Source organism: Pelodiscus sinensis, chromosome 3 (genome assembly GCF_049634645.1).
Source record: "Pelodiscus sinensis isolate JC-2024 chromosome 3, ASM4963464v1, whole genome shotgun sequence".
Classification (NCBI taxonomy): Eukaryota; Metazoa; Chordata; order Testudines; family Trionychidae; genus Pelodiscus; species Pelodiscus sinensis.
Window position 1 is genome coordinate 140,716,917 of NC_134713.1, and position 24,094 is coordinate 140,741,010.

General features: G+C 46.5%; 1 protein-coding gene across 8 annotated transcripts in view; it reads left to right on the top strand.

The window, feature by feature from the left end:
- CMTR1 (cap methyltransferase 1) overlaps positions 1 to 24,094 on the top strand; it is an 84,029-nt gene that overhangs the window by 7,841 nt on the left and 52,094 nt on the right. For 5 of the 8 annotated variants that reach the window (XM_075925065.1, XM_075925067.1, XM_075925068.1 and 2 more), the window contains exons 4-7: positions 2,104 to 2,166; positions 11,884 to 11,973; positions 13,107 to 13,214; positions 14,036 to 14,240. In XM_075925065.1, coding sequence (XP_075781180.1) covers positions 2,104 to 2,166; positions 11,884 to 11,973; positions 13,107 to 13,214; positions 14,036 to 14,240 — 466 coding nt within the window. Of the gene's footprint in view, positions 1 to 2,103; positions 2,167 to 11,883; positions 11,974 to 13,106; positions 13,215 to 14,035; positions 14,248 to 16,454; positions 18,603 to 24,094 lie in introns of those variants that run through there. The other 3 variants (XM_075925070.1, XM_075925071.1, XM_075925069.1) reach the window with 3 other exon arrangements.

Consider the following 24,094-nt stretch of genomic DNA (forward strand, 5'->3'; position numbering starts at 1 on the left):
CTACTCAAGCAGGAAGATCAGTTGGCACTGTTACTTCTATTGATCCCGTTTGGCTAATGAATGAAGTGCAAGGAGGGCAATTTCCTTACCTGTAAATAGGGTTTCCTTCACAAGGCACTCACTCTGGCATAACTAAATAGCTAGCTGTCAGATTTTTTGTTTAAAGATCTGTTCTCTGTCTCTCTCTACTTGAGTTTAACAAGTACCAGTATGTTTGAAAACAAGAGAGCATTGACTTGAAAGTGGATTGGAAAAGAAATTCTCACTCTTTGACCATGCTGGGAGAGCCAAAGCAGCAATGGGAATTGTCTACAGTAGTGTGGTAGCTTTATTTTTTTTTAGATGTGTTCCTAAATGGAGTTAAAACTTTGCTGTTTCTCCACTGGCCTATTATTTCCCTTTCTCTGTCCTGTGAACATTTTAGTCCGATTAAAGCTAAAGTAACTTGGAGATGCTCCAGTTATTTAACATTGAAGGATATTGTCTACAAGGAGGTATAATATGTAAGTTTAGATGGTTCTGATCATTCAAGAGCCAGGGGAGCAGTAAAGGTGAGAGAGTTTCTGGGGGTTTGCATTACGTTGGCAACATTTCCTTAATTTATTCATTTTTCACATGAGAGAAAACAGGAGTTTTTCTTTCTCTGTTCCTCTAACCCAGGGACCAAATCCAGACTGCCATATATGCTTTTGAATTAATCCCAAAATCTTTTTTTGGCTTTATTTCTCTCTCGCTATAAAAACAAACTTTTCCTGCTGGACTATAGAATTATGTCATCACGTCATTAGCATCACCAACTTTCACTCTCCAGCTACCAGGAGGCGCAGCAGAGTTGACTCCCACAGTAAAGTTTCAAACTCATGCAAAACTGGGGAGAGTTGCGGCAGAACGGGGCTGCCAGCCCTGAATGTCAGTGCAGCTGTTCAGGGCAGGGTCAGCTGCCTCCTTGCACTCGCAGCCCCAGCTGAGAACCTGGCTCCTGACAGGCCAGAGTACCCTGAGCCAGCCAGCTTGTGCCCCAGCAGGCTGCACCAGCCTTCAATACCTGAGCCCACCTCTCTGCACTCCCTCGGCCAGCCCCCACTCTTCCCCCTCGCCCTCCCGCACCTACTTGATGAGCCCCCTCCACAAGGCAAGTGTCTCTTGCAGCCCACCCAAAGATAGGAGCGCCAGAGCCAGCTTCCTGCGGAGCGTGGGGGTGAGGGAGAAAGCCCCGAGGCTCCCTGCCAGATCCAGCTTGTGAGGAGGAAGCCACAGTGCATGCTGCTGCTTCCCTTCTCCCGGCGGGGGGGACATCAATGCAGGCATGTGCTTCCTGGAGCCTTTCCCTGCCGCTCTGGAATCTGACCAATAGGAGCAGTGAGAGGCAGTAATGGCAATGGTGTGAAAGCAAGTAAGTGCCCCCCACACCTCCGCAAGCCAAGACTCTGCACCTCCAGCCCCCTCACTCAGGTCCTCCAGTGATACCTCACACCCCTAGCCTGTTCACTCACCGCCCTACTGAGACCCTGCCCCCCCCTCACCACCCTGACGAGACCCTGTATCTCCATCCCCCTCACTCACTGCCCTGCTGAGCCCTCTGCACCCTCAGCCCCCTTACTCATACATCTCCACATCAAGATCCCACACCCCCAGTCCTCTCCCTCACTGTCCTGCTGAGATCCCACATCTCCAGCCTCGCTTATGCTCCCCCAAGCCGAGAACCTGCACCCTCATAGCCCCCCGCCAAGATCCCGTACACTCAGCCTGCAAAGACCCTGCACCCTCATCCTTCGCACTCATACCCCCATGCCAAGACCCTGCACTCCTAGCCCGCACCCTCAGCCCACTCTCACATCCCCGCCACCAGGCGACAGAATGATGTCATCGCGCTCTTTGCCTGCGAAAGCTGTCAGGGTTGGTGAACATAATGAGAAGGGGGTGCAGCCCCTTAGTTGTTGAAAATAATACATATTTTCTGTGAAGTCTGGACCTTGACCATACCTTGACAAAAATAATTGACTACCCCTCTTCTAGCTGTTCCTGATCTCTGTATTTTGCTTACTTTGGTTCCATAATCACTTCTCTTTCCCCCACCAAAACTCTCATGTCTTATTTTTTCAGGGAGTGAAGAAGCAGCAAGGCGAAGAGAATCTGAAGGAGCAACTGGCCCAGGTTCTGCAGGAGGTAACTTATTACAGAGCTAGGTGTGGTCCAGCTGTGTAATGTGGGGAATACCTAAATTTTGCCTGCTATTCTCGCAGCTGTTCAGGATCCCAGGACTGTCTTTCCAGTACAGATTGCAGCTTTTTTCATCTCTGTGATATAGGTGACGGGTCCAACCCTCCATGAAAATTGGCAAACAGAAATACCGTGGAAAAAGAGCAAAACTACACTAAAATCCAAATACAACTCAAAAGCTTTAGGTAAATGTAATGAGTATTTAACACCTTAGCTGGCTAAGCCTTTCCTAATTGGCTTTTTATAAGCTAGCTGTTTCATCTCTAGCTGCTGCTTTCATTTTTTCTAAATCAGCTTTTATTGGCACATCTCATGATATTTTCATGCAGTGTTGTAGCCAGGATATTAGAGACACAAGTTGTCTGAAGTAATATCTTTTATTCGACCAAATTCTTTTTGATGAGAGAGACAAAAGTTTGTGCCACACAGAGCTCTTCTTTAGGTCCAGGAAAGATAGTAAGGCTTGGTCTACAGTACGTTAGATTGACATCATGTACCTTATGTTGGCCTAGCTATGTCAGCATTTTCACTGCAGCCTGCCAATGTAAGAGTCTTACTACACTGATATAAACCATATGTCTCTCATGGAGATAGACGTATGTCAGTGTAGTTAGGAGATGCGGGGTCTGTGTAGATCCTGCATTCCTTCTGTTGGCTGTCATTCTGGTCGATTTCACAGCTCCAAAATATAAGAAAGCCAGTTCCTGGTGTAGGGGTTTTGGTCACAGAGATCCCATGGAGACTGTCACTTGATGTGCTGAAATACCACTGAGCGTGCCCATCTGTCTTCTGGGGAGTACCCCGCTACCCTGTCCTGTTGAGCCAGATCCTCTGGTTTCCTTCAGCGATGGCAGAGAGTTGGGGGGTCAGCTCACAGCAGAGCAACACAGACACCGAGATCAGGTCAGCTCTGGGAAGGTTCAGTCAAAGAGACTTGACACAGCACCCAGGTGCACAGCCCCAATGGGACCAGAACTCCAGATTAATCTGCTTTACTCTGTATAAAATTTGCCCCCTTATCAGTGAAAAAGAGAGATGCACAGCTGTTGTCCACCTCCTGTGCCTTCAAGATCCATGAGTCCTACACATTCTTCACACACTTACACTTACCAATAGGGATGTAAGGGAGTAGTTGACTACTTGCATTTCCCTCCCCTTCCCATTGCCTCTGTATCAGCATATCCCTCCCCCCATCACCATCCATGGTGCCACCCCTTCCGCCTGCCCTGCTGCTGCCTCTATCAGAGGCAACAGTGGAGTGGGGGTAGGGGCTGCTACCAGAATGATCAATTACTCGATTAGTTAAATATCCACCTCTTGACATCCCCACTTACCAGACAATATGGTTGTGCACTAGTGCTGAAGAAAGTACTCCCAGAACTTGAACTTCCTTGATAAGGGGCAGAGCTCCCAGCTCCGGGAGCTATGCCCATCTACACTGGTGCTTTACAGCATTGAAACTTGCTGTGCTCAGGGGAGAGGGTGATTTTTTTTCCCTCCATAACCCTAAGCAAGAAAGTTTTAGTGCAGTAACTTGCCAGTGTAGACAAGCCCTAACTATCTCAACTACGTGTGTGAAACCAGATAATTACTATGGTTTTGAAAGAACTCACTCAGGAAAATGATTAGACAAAACACCATGTCACAAATCAGTCACTCTAACCTATTAGTCATCTTCAAAGGAAACCTCCACAACACTGACAAAAGACAAAGCTAGTGGCTTAAATTCTAAAAGTAGAAATAAAGATACTCGATTTATGGCTTATTACAACAATCTGTAACCCATTAAGCCTGGCACCGTGGCTACTGGCTTTGACCCCTGGCTGACACTTCATTCTCATTACCATCCTTAGCTCTGGGCCCAGACTTCACCACCTTACCCTGTCAATATCCTCCATCCTGTAGCTATGGCCCCACTCCTGGCTCTGGCTGGGGATGGGGGAGCACAGATGGGATAAGAGGTTCAAGGTAAAAAGTTTGGAGACCACTGTTCTACCCTTCCTGAGAGGCACTAGCTGTGCTGACTAGAGAATCTCTCCCACAGGCATAGTGCTGTGTACACATGGGGTTAGGTTAAATTAATGGAGATTGCCTATCTCCTAGAACTGGAAGGGACCTTGAAAGGTCATTGAGTTCAGTCCCCTGCCTTCTCAGCAGGACCAAGTACCATCCCTGACAAATTTTTGCCCCAAATCCCTAAATGGCCTCTGCAAGGATTGAACTCACAACCCTGAGTTTAGTAGGCCAATGCTCAAACCACTGAGCTATCCCTCCCCTAATTCAGGGGAGTGTATTTGTCACATATCTGAGTGACAGATACCATTACAGGTCTCTAATGTAGACCGGACTGCAGTATCTTTTCAACAACCTGAAAAAAAGCTCTGTGTAACCCAGTCGCTTGATTTCTCAGCAACAGAAGTTGGTCCAATAAAAGATATTACCTCATCTATGTTCTAGTTAGTCATTTGTTCAGCAAGACTAGAGGGCTTGTGATAACAGGCCCCGGAGAAGCCAGCTGAAGTCCCTTAATTAGGGTGAACTGAAAAGAATGGGACAGCCAATCCTCAAAGCTGGTGCTTATTCCAATACCAAATTATCAAACCAGCACAAAACAGGCTCCATGATACCTTACTGGTTACCCAGAAGCCAACAATACAGTTCCCTTAAAGCAACCCAGCCTTAGATTTCTTCCAAGCCCCCAAGTCAAATAAAGTTCTACCAATCTCAAAGGATCGAGCACATTACCACCCAAGTCAATGAATATTTCAGATCTTATCCAAATATATACTTATAGCCAATTTTTATTAATTAAACTACAATTTATTAAAGAATAAATTGTCTCCTCATGTTTATGTCTCTAAACATAAAGTTGGGGGCTGCACACAGGTTGACTCTGGGTCAGTTAACTGACAGGATGCTCAACTCTTTCTGTTTGTCAGAGGCTGGAGAAGGATGGGAGGAGACAAATCGCTTGAACATTGTCTTCGGTCCACCCTCTCTGGGGCACCTGGTGCTGGCCACTGTCAGCAGACAGGATACTGGGCTAGATGGACCTTTGGTCTGACCCAATACAGCCGTGCTTATGTTCTTATGTAAAGAGTTTCAGTTAAAAGATAAATATACATACAGATATGCGTATAGTTCGGTGGTGGGCAACCTGGAGCTCACTCGGGCTGCACGTGCAGCCTGCAGCTCCTCTGTCGGCCCCCACGCTTCTTTCATGCACTAGGGCACCTGAGCCCTGCACTTCCTCTTCCTCGCCTAATTTGTGTTCAGTCTCCACTCCTTCTCCCTCCCAAAGCTGGAATGCTGTGACAAAGTGGGTTTTTACTCTCAAAAGCTTATGTCCAAATAAATCTGTTAGTCTTTAAAGTGCCACAGGACTCCTCATGTTTATGTCTCTAAACATAAAGACATAAAGTTGGGGGCTGCACACAGGTTGACTCTGGGTCAGTTAACTGGCAGGATGTTTAACTCTTTCTGGCTCATGTGTCAGACTTGGCATAAGATTTGTTGCAATTATATAACCATGGTAGTACCTAGGGATGTAAAAACTTAAAAAAATTACACAGTTAATTGTGGCTCAGCTCCCAGTCCTGCAGGGCTCCTGGGGCTGCCGTGGCTCCTGGGGTTGCGTAGCTGCTGAGGCTCCTGACCCTGTGTGGTCTCTGGGACTGCCAAGGATCCAGTAGACCAGGAATGGGGAACCTTTTTTGGGTCAGGAGCCACTGACGCACAGAAAAATCAGTTGGGGGCTTCACACAAGTGAGGAGCAAAACTACCCAAACCACCCCTCACTGACATGGCCCCTGACTGAGAAGGAGAAAGACACTCCCCACATTCCCCTCCCACACTAGAGCCTAGGGGGGCCCAGCTTAGTAGATTTTGTGAGCTCTAGCCCTGTGGTGGGCTAACCGGGGGACTGGAGCGCCAGCGCTGGCTCCCCAATGCTGAGGAGGTCCCTGAGCCTTGAGGGCTGGATCCAGGTAAGCCAGCCCCTGGGCCTGAGGTTCCTCACCTCTGCAGTAGCCCTATGAAGAGTGTAACTGGTGCCAATAAGTGGTCGGTTAACCAGTTACCTAATTACACTCTTCTATCCCTTGTAGCAACTGTGTTTCTTCTTTGAGTGTTTGCTCATGTCCGCTCCACTTAGGTGTGCGTGCTGCGTGCACAGATTGTTGGAGAGTTTTCCCTTAGTGGTACCCATCGGGCTAGCAGGGGAGCCATAACTGTGCATATATACCCCTGCTGACCCTCTACCCCCTCAGTTCCTTCTTACCGCCTGTGATGGTTGTTGGAGCTCTTATCTCACTTGCTCTCAAGCATGGTCCCAGCAGTATTCACAGTTAGCAGCATCTAGTTGAGTCCCATTGTTTCTCCAAGTTGCTTTCCCTAGTAGTTTGTTTCTAAGTTGTTGCTATAGTCTTCGTTATTGTTGCTGTTGGGTTGGGGTTTGCCAGTTGCCTCCTGTCTGGGAGCATATCAGGCCCTCACAGCTTCAAGCCCTGCATGAGCTGCACAAACCCTATGCCCTGTGGGGGCCCACATGATTCATGCCTTAAGTGTCTATGTGAGATTCACATCCCGGCAAACTGCAAGATTTGCTGCAGTTTCAAGCCCCAGACCCAGCAGGAGAGAAACTTGTGCTTCAAAATACTCTTAATGGAGTTGGCGCTCTGACCAGTACCAGTCGCAGACATGGCACCAGCCTCCTGCAGCACACGGCATCGGTGCCTCCTCCAGGGCCTCAACGGTGTTGAGACGCCCTTCCACCTGGTACCGCTCTCAATCCCTGGTGTCCCCTAAGAAGAAGAGGGCAGATGGGGCAGATTGTCACCCCTGCACGTGCTCATGATATGCCTCCAGTCAGGGCACCCTGATGCGCCACTGCTGGCCTCGAGGCCTGCTGCTCCTGAACCCGTCTGTGGCCAGTCGAGCATGGCCAGGAAGCAGAGCCCAGAGGAGGAGCCGGTGCTTGTTGACAGGCCCTCCACAGTGAACACCTTTGAGATGGCCCGTGAGTTAATAAGAGCTTACCTCACATCTGCCCTCTCCCCACTTGGTGCACCAGGATCGCCGTGCCTGTACTGAGGTGTTGGCACCAGACAAGGGTGGACGATTGTCAAGGTCAGCACTGGCTGGGTCCCCAACGATGACCTCAGGCCCGGTGGCACATGTGGTGCTACATTCACCGGCGCACACCTCAACGCTGCTTCTGGCACTGGCTGTGTCCATGGCACCGATGGCAGCATCGGGAGTTAAGGGAGAGTTCATCCTCCAATGCTCCCCTCCCGATGGCACAACCCCCAGCACCAGAGTATCTGATGCCCCTGCTGCTTATCCAGCACCAGGGCAAGCTGGCAGCAATGATCCGTCATTCCTCCTGGCACCCCCTCCAAGGTCCATCTTTGGTACCGCGATGGTGGGAGTCCAATACTCTCAGACTCTGATGAGGAGTTGGAATGGTCCTGGGCCTTGGCTTCCTGGTGCTGCTCCTGGTCCTGGTGCTGCTCCATGTCTCAGCATCGTTCTTCCTCTCTGCACCGCTCGTGCCATCTCAGTCCTTCGGGCCACTCAGTTCAGCAGACCTGGCCACCTCAGTGGCAACATCCAGAGCAATGGCCATTCTGGACCCCGTGGGCCTACCACCAGGCGCAGGGGAGTGCCCCATCCACTGAGGGCTCCTCGCACTCGGTACCGGGTGCTGCCCTCGACCACGCTGCTGCCCCAATCATTGGCATCGAGCCACATGATGTTGACCCAGAGGCATGTCCCTAGGCCCTTGTTGGTTATGGCCGGGAAGCAGGGCCCCTCAATCCACCTGGCTCCATCTCAGGCCTCGGAGCAGCCTTAGGAGCGTGAGGACTTAATGGTGCGTGAGTATTCGTCTTCCTCCCTGGATGAGACCTTGGGCCTGGCTACCCTATCAATGCCAGCAGTGGACTCTCGGGCCCACTGGAACTTTGTCAAGAGGCTGGCACAGAGCTTGGGGGTGCAACTTGAGCGGGTATCGGAGGACTCAGATCCGACAGTGGACATTCTGAACTCAGAGGCCCCTTGTCGTGTGACCCTACCCTTGAATAGGATGGTTGGCAAAATCACAAAGACTTTCTGGCAAATGCCTGCTTCTATACCACCCTCAGATAAGAGGGCAGAGGGGAAGTACTTTGTTCCATAAGCAGGGCATGAGCACCTGTTTTCTCACCCACTGCCAGGTTTCATTGTGGTGCAGGGGCAACTGGAAGTGCTACCACTTTTGCGGGGGTGACCACAGCCTGGGATCACTGCAGGCTGTGCTCATGATCCCCTGGCCACAGGGTCTTTTGTACGCCTTCCTCCTATTTCCCCTGATCCACAAGGTGATCCTCAGAGACAGGGAGTTCAAGGCTTCCCTAGCATGGCCTTCCCAGCATTGATTCCTGGCCATCCTCAAGCTCTCAGTGGAGCAGCCCCTGGCTCTTCCTCTGTACCCGGACCTGAACTTCCAATTCCTGCACCTCATGGCATAGCAGCTCCATGGCTGACTGCCTTGGAGAGGCAGTGCTCGGACCAAGTTCAGGCAGTTCTCTTAGGAAGCTGTAAACCCTCTACAAGGACCTCTTACCTGGCAAAGTGGAAGTGCTTCGTACTCTGATCAGAGGGTAGGGGGTTCTCACTGGTTCCAGCCATTTTGGATTAGCTCCTAGATGTTAGAACACAGGGCCTGATCCCCCTCTTCTATAAAGGTGCACCTGGCGGCCATCTTGGCCTTCCACTCAGAGTCCCAGAGTAGGTCTGTTTTCACAGATCCAAAGGTGCACAGGTTCCTTAGCAGATTGGATAGGGTTTACCCCCAGGTGCGTAGCCCCGAGATCTAAACCTGGTGCTCTCTAGGCTCGTGGGCCCCCCTTTGAGCTCTTGGCTATGTGTTCTCTTCTGCATCTGTCCTGGAAGGTGTCCTTTCTTGTAGCCATTACCTCCACTAGATGGGTTTCGGATTTGTGGGCCCTAACGGTGAACCCGCCATACATGTTTTTTTTTTTCAAGGACAAGGTCAGGCTTCGTCCTCATCTGGCGTTCCTGCCTAAGGTGGTGTCTCACTTCCACCTCCATCAGGACATTTTTCTACTCATCTTTTACTCCAAACCTCACAGTTCTTGATCAGATCTGGCTTTGCACACTTTAGACGAGCCTTAGCCTTTTATTTAGTAAGGACCAAACCCTTTCGTAAATCCCCACAGCTATGTGTGTCCATAGCTGATAGGATGAAGGGCCTGCTGGTGTCAGCCCAGCATATTTCATCCTGGATCACTTCCTGTATCAAAGAGTGCTACAAGCTGGCGCAGGTCCCAGCCCCACTGATCACAGCCCATTTGACCAGGGCCCATGTGTCTTCTGCCACCTTTATGGCTCAGGTGCCCGTCATCTATATCTGCAAGGTGGACACTTGGTCATCAGTGCACACTTTTGTGAGCCATTATGCTTTAGTGCAGCATGCCAGGGAGGATGCGGTGGTGGGCATGGCTGTTTTGCAGTCTCTCTCTCTAGGCTCTATTTCTTCCTCCTAGGGGTTGGCTTTGGAGTCACCTACATGGAATGGACATGAGCAAGCACTCGAAGAAAAAATGGTTACTCACCTTTGTAACTGTTGTTCTTTGAGATGTGTTGCTCATGTCCATTCCACATCCCACCTGCCTCCCCTGCATTGGAGGACTCTGGCAAGAAGGAACTGAGGAGGTGGAGGGCCAGCGGGGGTATATATGCGCTGTTATGGTGACGCCACTTCCGGTTTGCTGGCCTGATGGGTACCACTAGGGGAAAACTCTCCGACAATCTGTTCATGCAACATGAGCAACACATCTCAAAGAACAACAGTTACAAAGGTGAATAACTGTGGGGTTTTTTTTTTGGAATGGTCATATTATAATCAGATAACATCACAGCTTGTACTCCTAACAATGAAATAATAAATATATTCATTTTACAAAAAAAAAGTTGAACTTAGATAAGAGTATTAGGTTTATCAAGTACTTCCTTCCTTCATTCTGAGTGTGTTGGAATCTCATGTAGCCCAGACTTAATATTCAGCTTTTTGGCAAGAGGTTGAAGAAGCTTCCTTGCTCCTGACAGACTAGCCCTTTGTAATAATTAGCATATGTGTGTTAGGAAGTCACTTCTATGAGTTTCATCTTGAAATTAAAACTCTTCCTTTCAGTCAGCTTTTGGGAGCTTATTAAATATGCCATGTCTGTGGTGAAATTACCCAGGTATTATGGCTCTTATCTCGATATTTAAATGTCAGACTTCGAAGAACTAAATATGTTTCCATCCTGCTTGAATCTGGTTAACTAGTACAAAAAATTCTGACAATAGGGCAGGTGAACAAACTCAGTAGGAGTCTCAGGTTAAGTAGAAAGTGTCCTAAAGGTTTATTTATATTTTTTCCTCCGTGGCCAAAATAGAGGAATGTAGTTCTTCTTCTGTTTTTGTATTTAAATACCAAAGTAAATGAATGGGAATGGGACAGCTCTTGTCTCCATTGCTCTTTGTCCTGCGGTCTAAGCAGGCAGCATGTCTGCTCCTCCCAGAAAGGAACCCAGATGTTTTGTTTGGCTCAAAGCCCCATCTACGATAGAGGCTCTACTTTGGCATAGATGCAGCATGTCTGGTGAAGATGCTATATGTCACCGAAGGAGCTCTCCCATCAGCATAACAACTCCCCCTCTGTGAGAGGCAGTGGCTATGTTGGAGGGAAAAGCTCTCTGGCTAGATGAGTGCTGTCCACGCCAGCTCTCAGAGGTGTGGAACATTCACATCCCTGAGCAACATAAGTTGCACAGAAATAAGTGGTATTGTAGACAAGGCCTTTGGTATGGGTAAGAAGTAGGGATGTATAAAATATACAAAAACATTCACAGTGTAACCAATCTAAATTCTGTTGGTTATATTATTAAACATTTTAGGGGATGTAGCGGTAGGGAGGGAAGGGTCCTGAAGGGGTCCCCCCAACCCTGAGCTCTCAAGCGCTGCCTCTTTCCTGGGATCCAGCAGCCAGCCCTACTGCCATGGACTTCCGGCCATTGGCAGGATCCTGGCAGCTGAGGTTAACTGTTAACAGTAACCGATAAGCATTTGCTTATCGGTTAAATGGTTAAACTCTTATGTTCCTAATAAGATGCTAACTATGTATATCCTGATTACCCTCAGCCCAAAGAGACACTCCCACTAGTGGTTGGTAATTTTGGAACCACTTGAGAGAGAGCCTCAAAATTCCCTGTGCCACTTCCTGGTGTAGTGAGGTACAACTGAGATATGATTTATAACTCCCCAGAGATGTACTTTTGATAAACTGGGTTTGTATTTTCTGACCTATGCTGAATCCAGTGACTAACTCATATATTGTTACTTAAAAAGGTTTTACCCTTTTTAACTGGGAGTCTGTTTGCTTAGTGCTTGAGTCTTTTTCTGTCGTATGTTACCGTGTGGCCTAGATTTTACTTGCTTAGAAAAGACTGATTCTTCTGATTCCTCATCTAAAGAAGTAATTGGAGTCCTTGATCCCCTAGGGTTGTGCTCATATTGTATTGATTCAGTAAAACAGCAAGAATCAGTGAGCTGAGTAAGATGTTACATTGTTTCATTGGGGCAATTTATGAGAATCTCTCTGGATTTATATTTTCACAGCATCGTGCTCTGATGGATGAGCTGAGCCGTAGCAAGAAGGATTTTGAAGAGATCATTCAAGCTAAGAATAAAGAATTGGAAGAAACTAAGGTACTGAACAGAAATTGATTTTGCTGTTCTGCTTATAAGAGCAGCACAATTTGCTTCCATGTAGAAAACAGGTTGTTCAGTGCTTTTCTCAAAGCTTCCTATTGCCTGGAGCAGTGGAAATCTGCTTTCCATATGGCAGGGATCAGATGTTTTGCTTGGAAAGCTCCCTACATGGAGTGTCACTGTGATCAGGCATTAGTGGAGGATGCTCAAACTCAGAGAGAGAGTGCAGAGGAAAGGAACATAGCACAACATGCAGGAGCAGTGACCCAATCTTCCTTCCTCAAAAAAAAGTTCTGCTACCACCTGAATGACTTGGAAAACTAGAGTTTTGCTTTCTACAATTAAAACTGCAGCAAACTGTATCTGGGGTGGAATGCAGCAATGGAATTGAATTAATTTCTGCATGTCTCCTGCAGAGGGGCATGAGGGAAAGGACTAGGGAGACATTCCTATTGTGCCTACTCTAGGAGGTCATGGCATCTCCCATCTTTGGCTGCATTTCTTTGGCTTTTGGTTCCCTCACAGCCTTAAAGTTGTTCTAAATGTAGCTCCATTTTACTTAAGAGGTAGACCAGATGCCTAGTTACATGTTAATCAGTGATCAGTTCACTCCACATCATGTATCGATCATCCAATACAATGATGATACAATACATGATTATGCAATCATACAAGAGCAAGGAAGTGATCTTAAATTCCCAATTTTTTTTCACTTCTGCATTTGAAACATTTTTGCTGAACAAGTGCTTTCTATTCCTGCCACTGCAATAGTTCTTCTGACCTAGATCTTTTATGCCAAGTTCATCCTGCAGTGAAATTTTGCTTGTAGGAAATACAGTATAAGTAGTTAGCAAAGATTTGGAAGATATTCTGGAAAGGCTGATTCAGCTTGTACCTTCTTCACCAAAGCAGGACATCAGTAGTTGTTGAATTTATCTATCTCTGCAGTGGCTAGGATTGTCCTTTGTTGATTTGAAACGTCTTTCCTCTCCTTTCTATACAGAAAGAGTGCAGGCCTGAGACAAGAAAACCCAGGGATTGTGTGCTGTGTCTATCTTTTTCCACCACCCCGCCCTTATTTATTAAACTTTTTATTCCTCAGCACGTGACCACGTATGTATTCCTTACAGGAGGAGAAAGAGAAGGCAAGAGCACAAAAAGAGGAGGTTTTGAGTCAGATGAATGATGTACTGGAAAATGAGCTGCAGTGCACAATCTGTTCTGAATACTTTATTGAGGTACAGTAGCTGACATGGCTTTGCTTGGGAAGAGAGAGGATTTAAGAAGCTTTTGTTATTTCTCAAAAATCAAAGCAAAGTTGAGGTTTTAAGTTTTTTCTCTCTACATCTAGGAAAATATTCACATTGACCAACATTTTTGTGTTTTGCTCCCCTTGCTGAGAATTGAGCTATTGTCAGTTACATCTACATAATTCAGTTGTGTTAACTGGAGTTGCATGACTATGACTAAGGGTAGAATTTGACTCTTCCTCCCCCCCCCCCCCCCCCCCCCCCCCCGTAATCCTAGAAGGGACACTCAACTCAGATTAGGCCTGAAATTCCTTCATAGCAGTGGAAACTTGAACACAGTGGCCTTATTCTGGTGTCTGAGAATTGGAAAATTATACTCCATCTAGTTTCATTATAGAGTTGTGCCTCAGGAGATATGATTAACATCTCTTTTTCTCTCTCTCCACACCTTGTCTTTTTTAAAATTGAAAACATGGGCTAGTGTTTAAGGCACAAGATTTGAATTTTTAAGTTCTTGGTTTTCTTCCCATTTGTACTACACATTTGCTGTGATCTAGGGTGTAGTCACTTCATTTACCATTTTCCATCTGAATAATAGGAATAATCTCTATCTATGTTGTCTTGTTGTGAGAATTGATTGTTACTTAAATACTGTCTGTTGTTTGGGCAGTAGGTACTAAAGAAAGGCACTGTAATATTTTCTCTAAGAGGAAATGCCCATATGATGATTTGCTAGTTTCAGAGGGATTTTTCCTCCCAGTCTCAGTGTGTGCACACTCTAATGATGTTCTTCCTCCTGACCTCCACAGGCTGTCACTCTGAACTGTGCACACAGCTTCTGCTCCTATTGCATCAATGAATGGATGAAACGTAAAGTGGAATGTCCCATCTGTAGGCGGGAGATACAGTCCAAGACACGATCCCTGGTTCTGGACAACTGCATAGACAGGATGGTAGAAAACTTGAACTTGGAGATGAAGGAGCATCGCTTGGCTCTCATCCGAGAGCGCAAAGGTGAGAGGTGGGTGGAGAAGGTGTGACAAGTACTGTCTCTGTCTCCATGTCCTCAACAGAAGACCTGTATACCACGGAAATGCACTAGAAGTGCAGAGTCCTGAGAACGAACCTTATTTCTGTATGAGGTTAAGGCTCTGTCAATGTTTTTCCAATAGACTTTTCAGATGTTAGGATGGGAAACCATTTCAGAATACATTACATTGCCAGATTGTTGCATTGTAAAATATTTTGGACAACTTTCTAGAGCTGTGGTGTCTAACCAGTTCTGTAGAAGCACTGTAGTGGCTACTGCTTTAGCGAACTAGCCACGCTCAACCGGCCAAATAGCCACATGTGGCTAGCGGCTAGCATGTTGGACACTACAGTTCTAGAACCTCTATAGTATACACTCTACAAACCAGAGGGAAGACTTCACTATTAAGACACGAAGCAGTTTTAGTTTCTTTGGCGTTATTTTTAATATAATTTCTCAGAGCAGGTTTTGAAAAATTTAACAAGTGACTTCTAGACAGTGGATTGAACCTACTGGCTATAGATCAATATGAAAACTGAGTGGTGAAAGGGCTTTTTGGCAAGTTCCACAAACAAGACACCACTGAGTAGCTTGGCACCAGCACACAGTTGCTGGATATCATTTTCTAATCTGCTTTTTTTTTTAGAATAGTAATTTATATTTCTCATTGGATGGGAAACTGCTGAAGATAACTGGAGTGCTGCATGAAGTGTTGATTCAGCAGCTCTGGCTCTTCCCTCTGAGTCAGTATGGCATTAATGCCTCTGCATGAATGAGATCCTAGCTGCTTGTCATTAAAACAAGAGTAGTGGGGAGTGTACAGCGTATCTTGGGAAAATTCTAATGAGGGTAACACCATTCTGCTTCCCTGTTTCTAAAGCACCTATCGCTTATCTAGGTGCTGAAGTACAGAATTTATTCTCCACCTCTCTTCCTAAAAACTATTGTTGCTGTGCACTGTTAAATCACTACTTGGCTCTCCTATAGAAGTTGGGTACATGATCTGTCTTATATATAATGTGTGTAACTCTCTGGGATCTATGCTAATGAAAGGTGCTTTTGAGATATTTAAGATCCTCCTTGGTGAAACAGAATGACATCACTTTGGTCAATGCTAACTTGAAAAAATACCCCGGCTATTTAGCCAAAACAGTCTGATTCCCTCAGAAAATGCTGCACTTGCTCAGAGGCTTTCCAGCACTGCTTCATGGTTGCTTTCCACTCTGCAGAACTGACTCTGCTCAGGTATGATACACTAAGACACACATCTGTAGAGTACACCAAAGCAGCAGTGAAGTGTCTTGGCAAAGAGTTAATGGTGATCAGATGAAATGGTGTCTATATGGAAATCCACTTCATTTTCACATACAGGTTCTCAAACATTTTATCCTCTGCTCAGACCCCACTTTCATGTGAGCCAGATACAGTGTTTAACTATTAATAGAATACTAAGGCAAAGAAAGCTTTATAATAGCTTTATTTCGACACATTTCTGTGAGATGGATGAGCTTGTTTCTATGCAGAGGTGGAAAGACTGACTGAAACAGGAATAAGCTCGTTATACGTGGATTCCAGGAGGGAATAGGCTAGCAGACAGGCTCCACGGGGAATGATTAGTTATATTCCAAAAGCACCTAGGAATGCCAGTCAAAGATTAGGGCCTCTGCAAATAATTAACTGCAAACAAATCCTGTCCCAAGGCGCTCTTATTCTCCAGATACTTGAGTGGAGTCCTTGTAGTCCTCCATAGCCTTTTTTGCACCTTGATGCCACTATCTCCAATTTTTTTCCTTTTCAACCTCCTTCCTAATGCCCCGAGGTAGCCAGCTGCTGCAGTTTTCTCTGGCGACTCCACATTGATTGGTACCAGCAAGGGAGTTTTTGGTTGGGTGCCAACAGGGAGAGCATTAATAAGTGAAGAGAATGTCTCCTTGCTCTTAGTGCTATTCTTGCTGCATTGTTGGAACTGGAATAAACATACAAAAATTGGAAATAAAATTCCATTCATGTCTTTTCAAAATTTATAAATAGAAAAGACAAGCTTCACCCAGATGGTCTCTGAACCTACAGTTTGAAAAACTTACTGTAATGTGTGCTGGGTAGCAGTAAGAAGTACTAAAGTTTCAAAGAGACCTCTAGTAATTAGGTCTGACTGTAATCTAGCCACCAGCTAACTATTGTGTATGTTTTGAATGCAGAGAAACAGGATGTCTTAGTGAACCCAGCCACAGACAGTGAGAGCAGTATCATCTCTTCTATCTATTCCATCTTGTCGATGAGCAGTTATGACAGTGATGTCTTTGAGGAGGACTCTGACTACGATGATATCTATGATATCTACAGTATCTGAACACCTGTATTGCAGATTGGCGTGCCTGAGCCAGGCAGGACCAGCCTAGGAGTGTTTGGATCTATTGCCATCAGAGGCCAATGGATTGGGTGTTTGGAAAGATAGGCATTGAACAGCCTGGAATTTGAGCTGCAGATGAAGAATTCTGCTTCCCAGAGCATTGTTTTTGTAATAAATGTATAATTTCTTGGCCCTCTAAAGCATACAAAATGGAACTGTGGGGATAACTAATGCTTGTCATGCTAAGTAGATTTACATACAAACTTTAATTTCTAAAATCACTTATGACCCTGCTCAGTAGCATAACGTTCTGGATTCCCTGCATGCTCCATTGCATGTCTGCTGGGTTGAGTTACGCCTAGTCAAATTTCCTTTATTTCAGCTAGTGGAGAGAATGGATAGGTATTTGAGCAGACCTGCCATTCCATCGAAAAGATAGCAGAGATGCACTTAACACACCAGTACAGGGCCAGTTTAAGGTGGGTTTTCCTAGTCCAGTTTTATATGGCAGCTTGCCGTTGTGGCAGTGCGCAGTTACACTTGGCTGATTGTATGTGTACTGCCCTTTGATCCTAGTGTGCTCAGTTCAATGTAGGCTGGGATGCTGGAGCCCTGACTACTCTGTTGATGTAGTCAGAGATGGAAAATAGTGAAATGCCCAAGTGTCAGCCCTAATCAGTGCTATACTTGCTCAAAACGCATCTTAGTTGGTTTGTCTCTAGGCCTTGGCTTGCTTAAATGAGGTGGGAAATGAGGCTATCCAGGAACGATAACTTCAAAAACTTAGTCAATCTCTGCCAAAAGCTACTGCAATTTGAGTTAGTGGGATATCCTGTTAGCCTGGTGCAGAAGTAGCATCTGTGGCAAAACACAAGGCAGGAAGAGGGGAAACATTGTATCTACATATTTTTACTGTTTACAAAATATTGTTCAGCTTGGACACTAGCCTTACAGCAAAGAAAATCCTCACTGAGGAGCTGGTGAAGAAATCTTGCCTCCATTTTACAAGCACCTGACTGTGAACCTCTGTTTTCATTGACCTGTATACTTGAGTTATTTTTGTTAGCCATTTGACTGTGTGAGAGGGGGAAAAAACCCCATTTATCTGGAATAGAATTTCTCTGTCCATGTATATGACTGTACTAGTGTCTGTGTTTCTCCTGCTTCTAAGGAGAGAAATGTAAACTCACTTCCGCTCTTTTGCCTGCCACAGCCAGACACGTGAAACTTCATTCTGCTAATTACTTTGACATTAATGATAAAAATAGGTCCTGATCCTTGTATAGTTCTGGTTGATTAACATTAAAAACAAAGAGGCAGCCTCAGCATTTTACTGTTTTTATGAGGTTTCCAAAAGACTTGTGCATTTAGGGATTTTATGACAAATCATAGACCATTCTGCCCTGCATTTGATGGGGCAGAAAAACCTTCAGTTTAATATAAGGGGAACACAGGACACCCTACCCCTTGGGAAGTAGTATTTATTAATGTAAACTATCCTGTGCTAAAGAAATGACTTATTGCAGGAATGTGTGAAGGCTGATGCTATTTTTTGGGGCAAATGTGTCCTCCTGACATGATTTATGTGATCAGGACTATGACAGAGACAAAATGATCTGGGAATCAAGATGCCAAGTAACTGTCACCCTCCTTAAACTTCAGTGTAAGGTTTCTGTCATGTTGTGGAGGAGTCAAAACTATCTTGAGATTTCCTGTTCTCCTGTGCTCTTTATACATGTAGGAATTGAATATCTTCTCTTTAGAAGTGCAAGTCAGCAGTGGGGCATGGGGAGGGATGCCAATAGAGGATTGAGAATAGTTGACACTAACACAGGTCTCTCTATGGAAGGAGGAGTTCTGTTTCCATCTAGTGTGGGATAAGCTCTCTGGAGCCCAAGAATTACAGATTTCTTGTATCAGATGTATTTTGCCATGTTGCTGTACTTTTTTTTCTGCCTGTTTTTATTTTTACTAAATATATTTATTTTGCTTCTTTGCTCTTTGTCATTGCCTAATTATATACACACACTCATTACACTTATTCCAAATCTAAAGTTAAAGAAATGTAATTTCTTAGTGTATCTGCAGGTGGTTTCTTTCCTTGCTGAAAGCCGGTTAAAACCACAATTCAAAGAAGAATAGGATGGATGAAATCTGCTTACCTTCTAATACTGTCAGAAGTACAGTAGAGTCTCGATTATCTGACCTAAATGGGACCGGAGGATGGTCGGATAAAGGAAATGTCGGATAATACGGAAAATTCTTTTAATACAGTAATTAATAGCTTGCGAGGTCCAGTTCTAAACCTCCTGAATCTGCTGCCTTGACTAGCCCTTGTATTTCTCCCCAAACGGGAGTGAGATCCAGGGCTCTATTGCAGCGGGAGCACAGCGCTCATCCTGCACCACTCCATATCCCCTGATGATGACGTGACTCAGGGCAAGGTGCTTGCTGCTTTCCCCAGAAACAGGAAAAATGGGGGGAAAAAGCTGACAGTGAATTCTTCAGCCACAACAGGGAGTGCAGACCTGCCAACCAGAGCTCCTGCCCAGCCCTGGAACAGGGAAAAGGGAAAGCAAAGCCATAGTCCAGTGCCCCTTGCCATGATGTGACGGGCGGCACGTCGGAAAACATGGAATGTCAGATAAATGAAAGTCGGATAATCGAGACTTTACTGTAGGTAAATTGCATGATGATGCGGGCCCAGGGAAGCATTGCAAACCTTCATGTACATTTTATCAACAGAGTAGTCCTTCACAACTGGAAATTTCCCCCCTTTTTTAAATTGCATATGCTCCTTGCAAGGAGCAGAACAACTGAAACACACTGAGGATAGACTATCCAAGGAACAACCGCGTGAAAAGTAAGTTCTGCTAGGTGGGATTATTTTAACATGTACCACGTTGCAATAATAGTATTTCAAATGGGCAAGAGTTGGTAATTTGACACACTTTGGGTTCTTAAGGCACAAATAGTGTTTTTAACCCAGTAGATATTAGTAAAGCATGTAAGAGAAGATTTATTTTATGTTGGTGGCAATACAAGGTCTGGTAAGTGAATGTCTGCTGGAAAACAAGACTAAGGATAAAACTTAGCATCTTCCATTTAACTTTTCCCAGATTAAGGTCCTTGCTAAGGCTAACAGGCATATAAGGTCAATTAAGAACATAACACTGGGCATATTGGGTCAGACCAATGGTTCATATAATCCAGGGGTCGGCAACCTTTTCAAACCAAAGAGCCAAACTACATCAAATTCAGAATAAGTGGTCAACAAAGAGCCGTATAAGAATGCCCATTTGCATCACTGAAAATATACAACTTAATATTATTGATAATTGGCATGATTAATAATAGCATAAATGAAATGTACTCACAGACTTTATTTAATGGGACTTCTACTGCTGGGGGTACAGTTTGTTGATGTGCACGTGCAGGAATTAGAGTTGGGATGTATGAGGGGCTCAGGGCAGGGAGTTGGGGTGAGTGGGAGGTGCAGGAGGCAGGGCAGGGCTTTGGGGATGGGAAGTAGAGTATGTGGAGGAGGCTGTGGGCCTGGATTACTTTTTCTGGCCGGGGATGGGCTGCTGTACCCCAGCAGCAATGACTGGATGAGTGTCCAGGCCAGGATCGCTGCAGCTGGATTGTGGCCTCCCTTCCTACACAAGAGGGGGGGCTACCACCAGCTCTTCCTATGGCCATATGGGGGTTGAACTGCAGGACCTGGGCTGGGGACAGGATGCTGCAGCCAGATGAGGGCTGGGCCCCAATTGAGGCCTTGTTGGCCAGGTTGCTGCAGCCAGAACCAAAGCTGGGCTACTGGCCATGTTGTTGCAGCAATTGTGGGGCTACTGAGGCTGGGCCATGGGGTTTGTGCCAGAAGCATGGCGACTGGGGACAGATGGCAGCAGTCAGATGGGGGCTGGAGCTGGGCCACTGTGGTCAGATGGAGGCATCTGCCATGGCCAGCCACTCTCACTATTCCAGCTGGGAGCACGCATGCGTCCCCTATAGTGTGCCCTCAATTGGCCCTTTAAATGAGCAGAGTGCCCTAGCCAGTGCTTGCTGCAGCGCAGCTGGTTCTTACCGGGGTGGACCGCCTTATTTTCACCTCTGGTTAGAGGTGAAATAGACAAAAAAAAAAAAACCCTCTCTTGACGTGAGTAATTACACATTTTTAAAAATTCAAATTAAGTTTTTTGTTTTAATTTAAAAAGTTACATGTATTTTGGGAAATACAAAAGAGCCATATTTGGTTCCATACGGAGTCATATTTGGCTCGAGAGCCATAGGCTGGTGACTCCTGATCTAGTCTTTCAACAGTGGCTGGTGCCCAGAGCTGTCCTGTCTCTAGCAGGACACGGCTGGGAACTGAGGGAGTGGAGCAGGCTGGGACTGGGGTTGCTCCACTTCTTGCTGCCACAGTGAGTGTGGGGGGCTCCAACTCCTGCTGTTGGCGTCAGGCTTCAGCTCCAGTAATCCCCCAAGTTGCGTTGCTTTGGAGAAGGGGGTGCAATTGGGGTGGAGCTTGCCGTAAAAGGTGGAGAGGGAGTGGTGTGAGGGCAGGAATAGGTGGGGCCTGGGCAGAGGTTGTCCAGGATCCTGCACCCCCTGAGGGATGGCCCTGCTAGTGCCAGAGTCTTCAGAGGGAATAAGCAGAACGTGGCAATATGGAGAGATCAGTCCTGTCATCCTACCTTAAATTCCATGCAATAGCTGTGTGTGAAAATCTCTTTAAATGGTGGTGTGGCGGGGAGGAAGAAAGAGACACACCCATGTTCCCCATTTCCTGGCAAAGGTTATTCTAGTTGCTGTAGGTGTAGCTCCATGGAACTCCTTAATATTCCAGAGGATGCATCTAGTTCGCGTGACTGTGTTGCAGTGATTCTGCACCTAGGTCCGAGGCTGCTGAAAAGAATCTGCCACCCTAGACAAAACATCAGAGTGTTGCTCCTCTCAAAGATTGATCTCCTCTCATTGAGGAGTAAGGGTGCAGGAATCCATAAAGTTTGGTGATTTGGGGGGAAGTACCAGGTTGGCTAACTACTCATTCAGGTTTGGTCAGCTGGCCCTAAGCAAAATCTGTTGTCCTAGGCAGGTACCTACCTTGCCTATAACTAGAGATCCCTGACCTAAGATAGCAACATTTGTAAGTTGTTGGGATAAAATAACCTTACTTAGTTTATCTAGCTCTTTTCAAGGAGGTCTGTCCAACCCATGTGACTCCTCGAGGTAAGCGCTTTGTGGATTAAACCTGTTGCAAAGGACTACCCTACCATCATATATGATCCAGATGCATTGAAGTCCATGTTGTTCTTCCTTCAGCACTTTGCATTAATCTTTGTGTGGTGGACCTCAAGTACCTATAGGTTACGTCTACACTGGCAGCTTCTTGCGCAAGAACTCTTTTGTGGAAAAGTTCTTGTGCAAAAAGTCTTCCACAAGAGCACATCTACACTGGCATGTGCTTTTGTGCAAGAGATGTGCTTTTGCGCAAGAGTATCCATGGCAGTGTGGACACTCTCTTGCACAAGAAAGCTCTGATGCCATTTTAACCATAGGGGCTTCTTGTGCAAGAAATTCATGTTGCCTGTCTACACTGCCCGCTTGTGGAAGAGCTCTTGTGCAAGAGGGCTTATTCCTCATGGGGAAAGGAATAACTCTTCCTGAAGAAGCCCTGTTTTACAACGCTATATTGTAAATGTACTTGCGCAAGAACATGTGTGCAGTGTAGACACCCGGCAAGTTTTTGCACAAGAACAGTTCGTGCGCAAGAAGCCGCCAGTGTAGATGTAGCCACAGTCTTTAAGGTTGATATTCTCTTCTTCCTCTTACATACTGTAAGGTAAAGGGGCTAGGAGGATTTCAGCAACGAAAATACCCTAAGCTTTTGTATGCAAGCTAAACAAGACCTGCACAACATGTTCCTAGTAGCAGTGGAAGTATGAATCTGTTCTTACTCTAGACATTAAGGCTATCTTTTGTTAAGGGCTAGAACTTAAAAAGAACTTGATATGAAAACTGTTTGTCTCCCCCCTTTAATTATTTAGGTTTGTGTAAGTTGACAGAGTGGAGATGATCTAGCTTAAACCAGAGGAAGGGCATACATTGTTTTTGTTATTAAGTGAGGCATGTAGCTACTGTGGATCTAATCTGCACTGCTTTCTATGACAAGCAGAGGGAGAGGGGGTGCATGTGGCTTTTAACCACTGAAGACGTGTCTTCTTTTGGAAATCTAAGTAGGCATTAGAGGAGGCCCTGCTAGAGCCTGTATCTGCAGCAAGACACTGGGTGCTGACTTGTCAGAGAAGAAAGACCAGGGAGAGGAAGGGAAACCAGCTAAGAGAGGAGCCGATCGCTCAGCGCATGTGCCCAGTGCCTGGAGAGAGACGCATGGCTGTACCGGACCGAGCATAAGGTTGGGGGAGAGTGGGATCGGGTTACAGCAGGGAGGAGAGGCAATTTGCTAAAGGAAGTGATCTCTAACTTTTTAAAGCATGAGATCACTCTTGGAATAAGTGCAATCTAATATTTACCTCAGATATAAATACCCTTGGTCCACCTCCCTCCTGCCCACTCCATCCTCCCTCTCTTGCCCATCCTCACTCACTTTCATCAGGCTAGGGTAGAGGGTTAGGGTGCAGGCTCTGGTCTAGGATTAAGGGATCTGGAGTGTGAGAGGGGCTCTGAGTAGGGTTGCCAGGAGTCTGGTTTTGAACCAGACAGTCCAGTATTAGAGCTTTCTGTTCGGGAAACAAACTGAGGAAAATATAAATGCCTGGTATTTTCTAAATAAGATGTAATGTAGATTGTGATGTAATGTCAAGTGTGTCTGGTATTTTTGTCTGGCAACCCTAGCTCTGAGGTGAGGTTGGGGCAGGCAGTTGGGATGCCAAAGGGGATTCTAGGTGGAGGCTCTGGGAGGCCGTTTGGATGCAGGGAAGCAGGGGGCTAGGGCAGGGGCTTTGGGGTGCAGGAGGGGGTTCATGCCTGGGGTAGGGTTTCAGGATGTGGGCTCCAGCTGGGCACTGCTGACCTCAGGTGGCTCCTGGGTGCTGGTGCAGTGGGGCTAAGACAGGCTCACCCCTGCCTGGGCACTGCCCCACTCCCTAAAGCAGCCAGAAAACTCCATCCCGAGCCCTGTTGTGCCCCCTCCCCCCACTCTGCATTGTGGAGATAGGATACAGAGTGGGAGGGGGCACCCTCCTCTGCACAGCAAGCGGGAGGCTCTGGGTGTGGGGGGAAGGGGCAGCTCCAAGGGCAGGCGACGCACAGCAGTGGAGGGAGGGGCAGCTGAATCCCTGGCACGTGATAGCCTCCTGGCCAAACCAGTCAGGATCACCTGCCAGAGGCTCCGCGATGGACGCTAGAGCCCGCGCTCCTGGCTGGTGACCACTGGCTTAAGGGATTCTCCCTCCCCAGCAGCGCGGCGCCCAGCCCCGACTCTCCCGCTGCCCCAGGCGTGGAGCCCTGGCCCCTGCTCCCGCG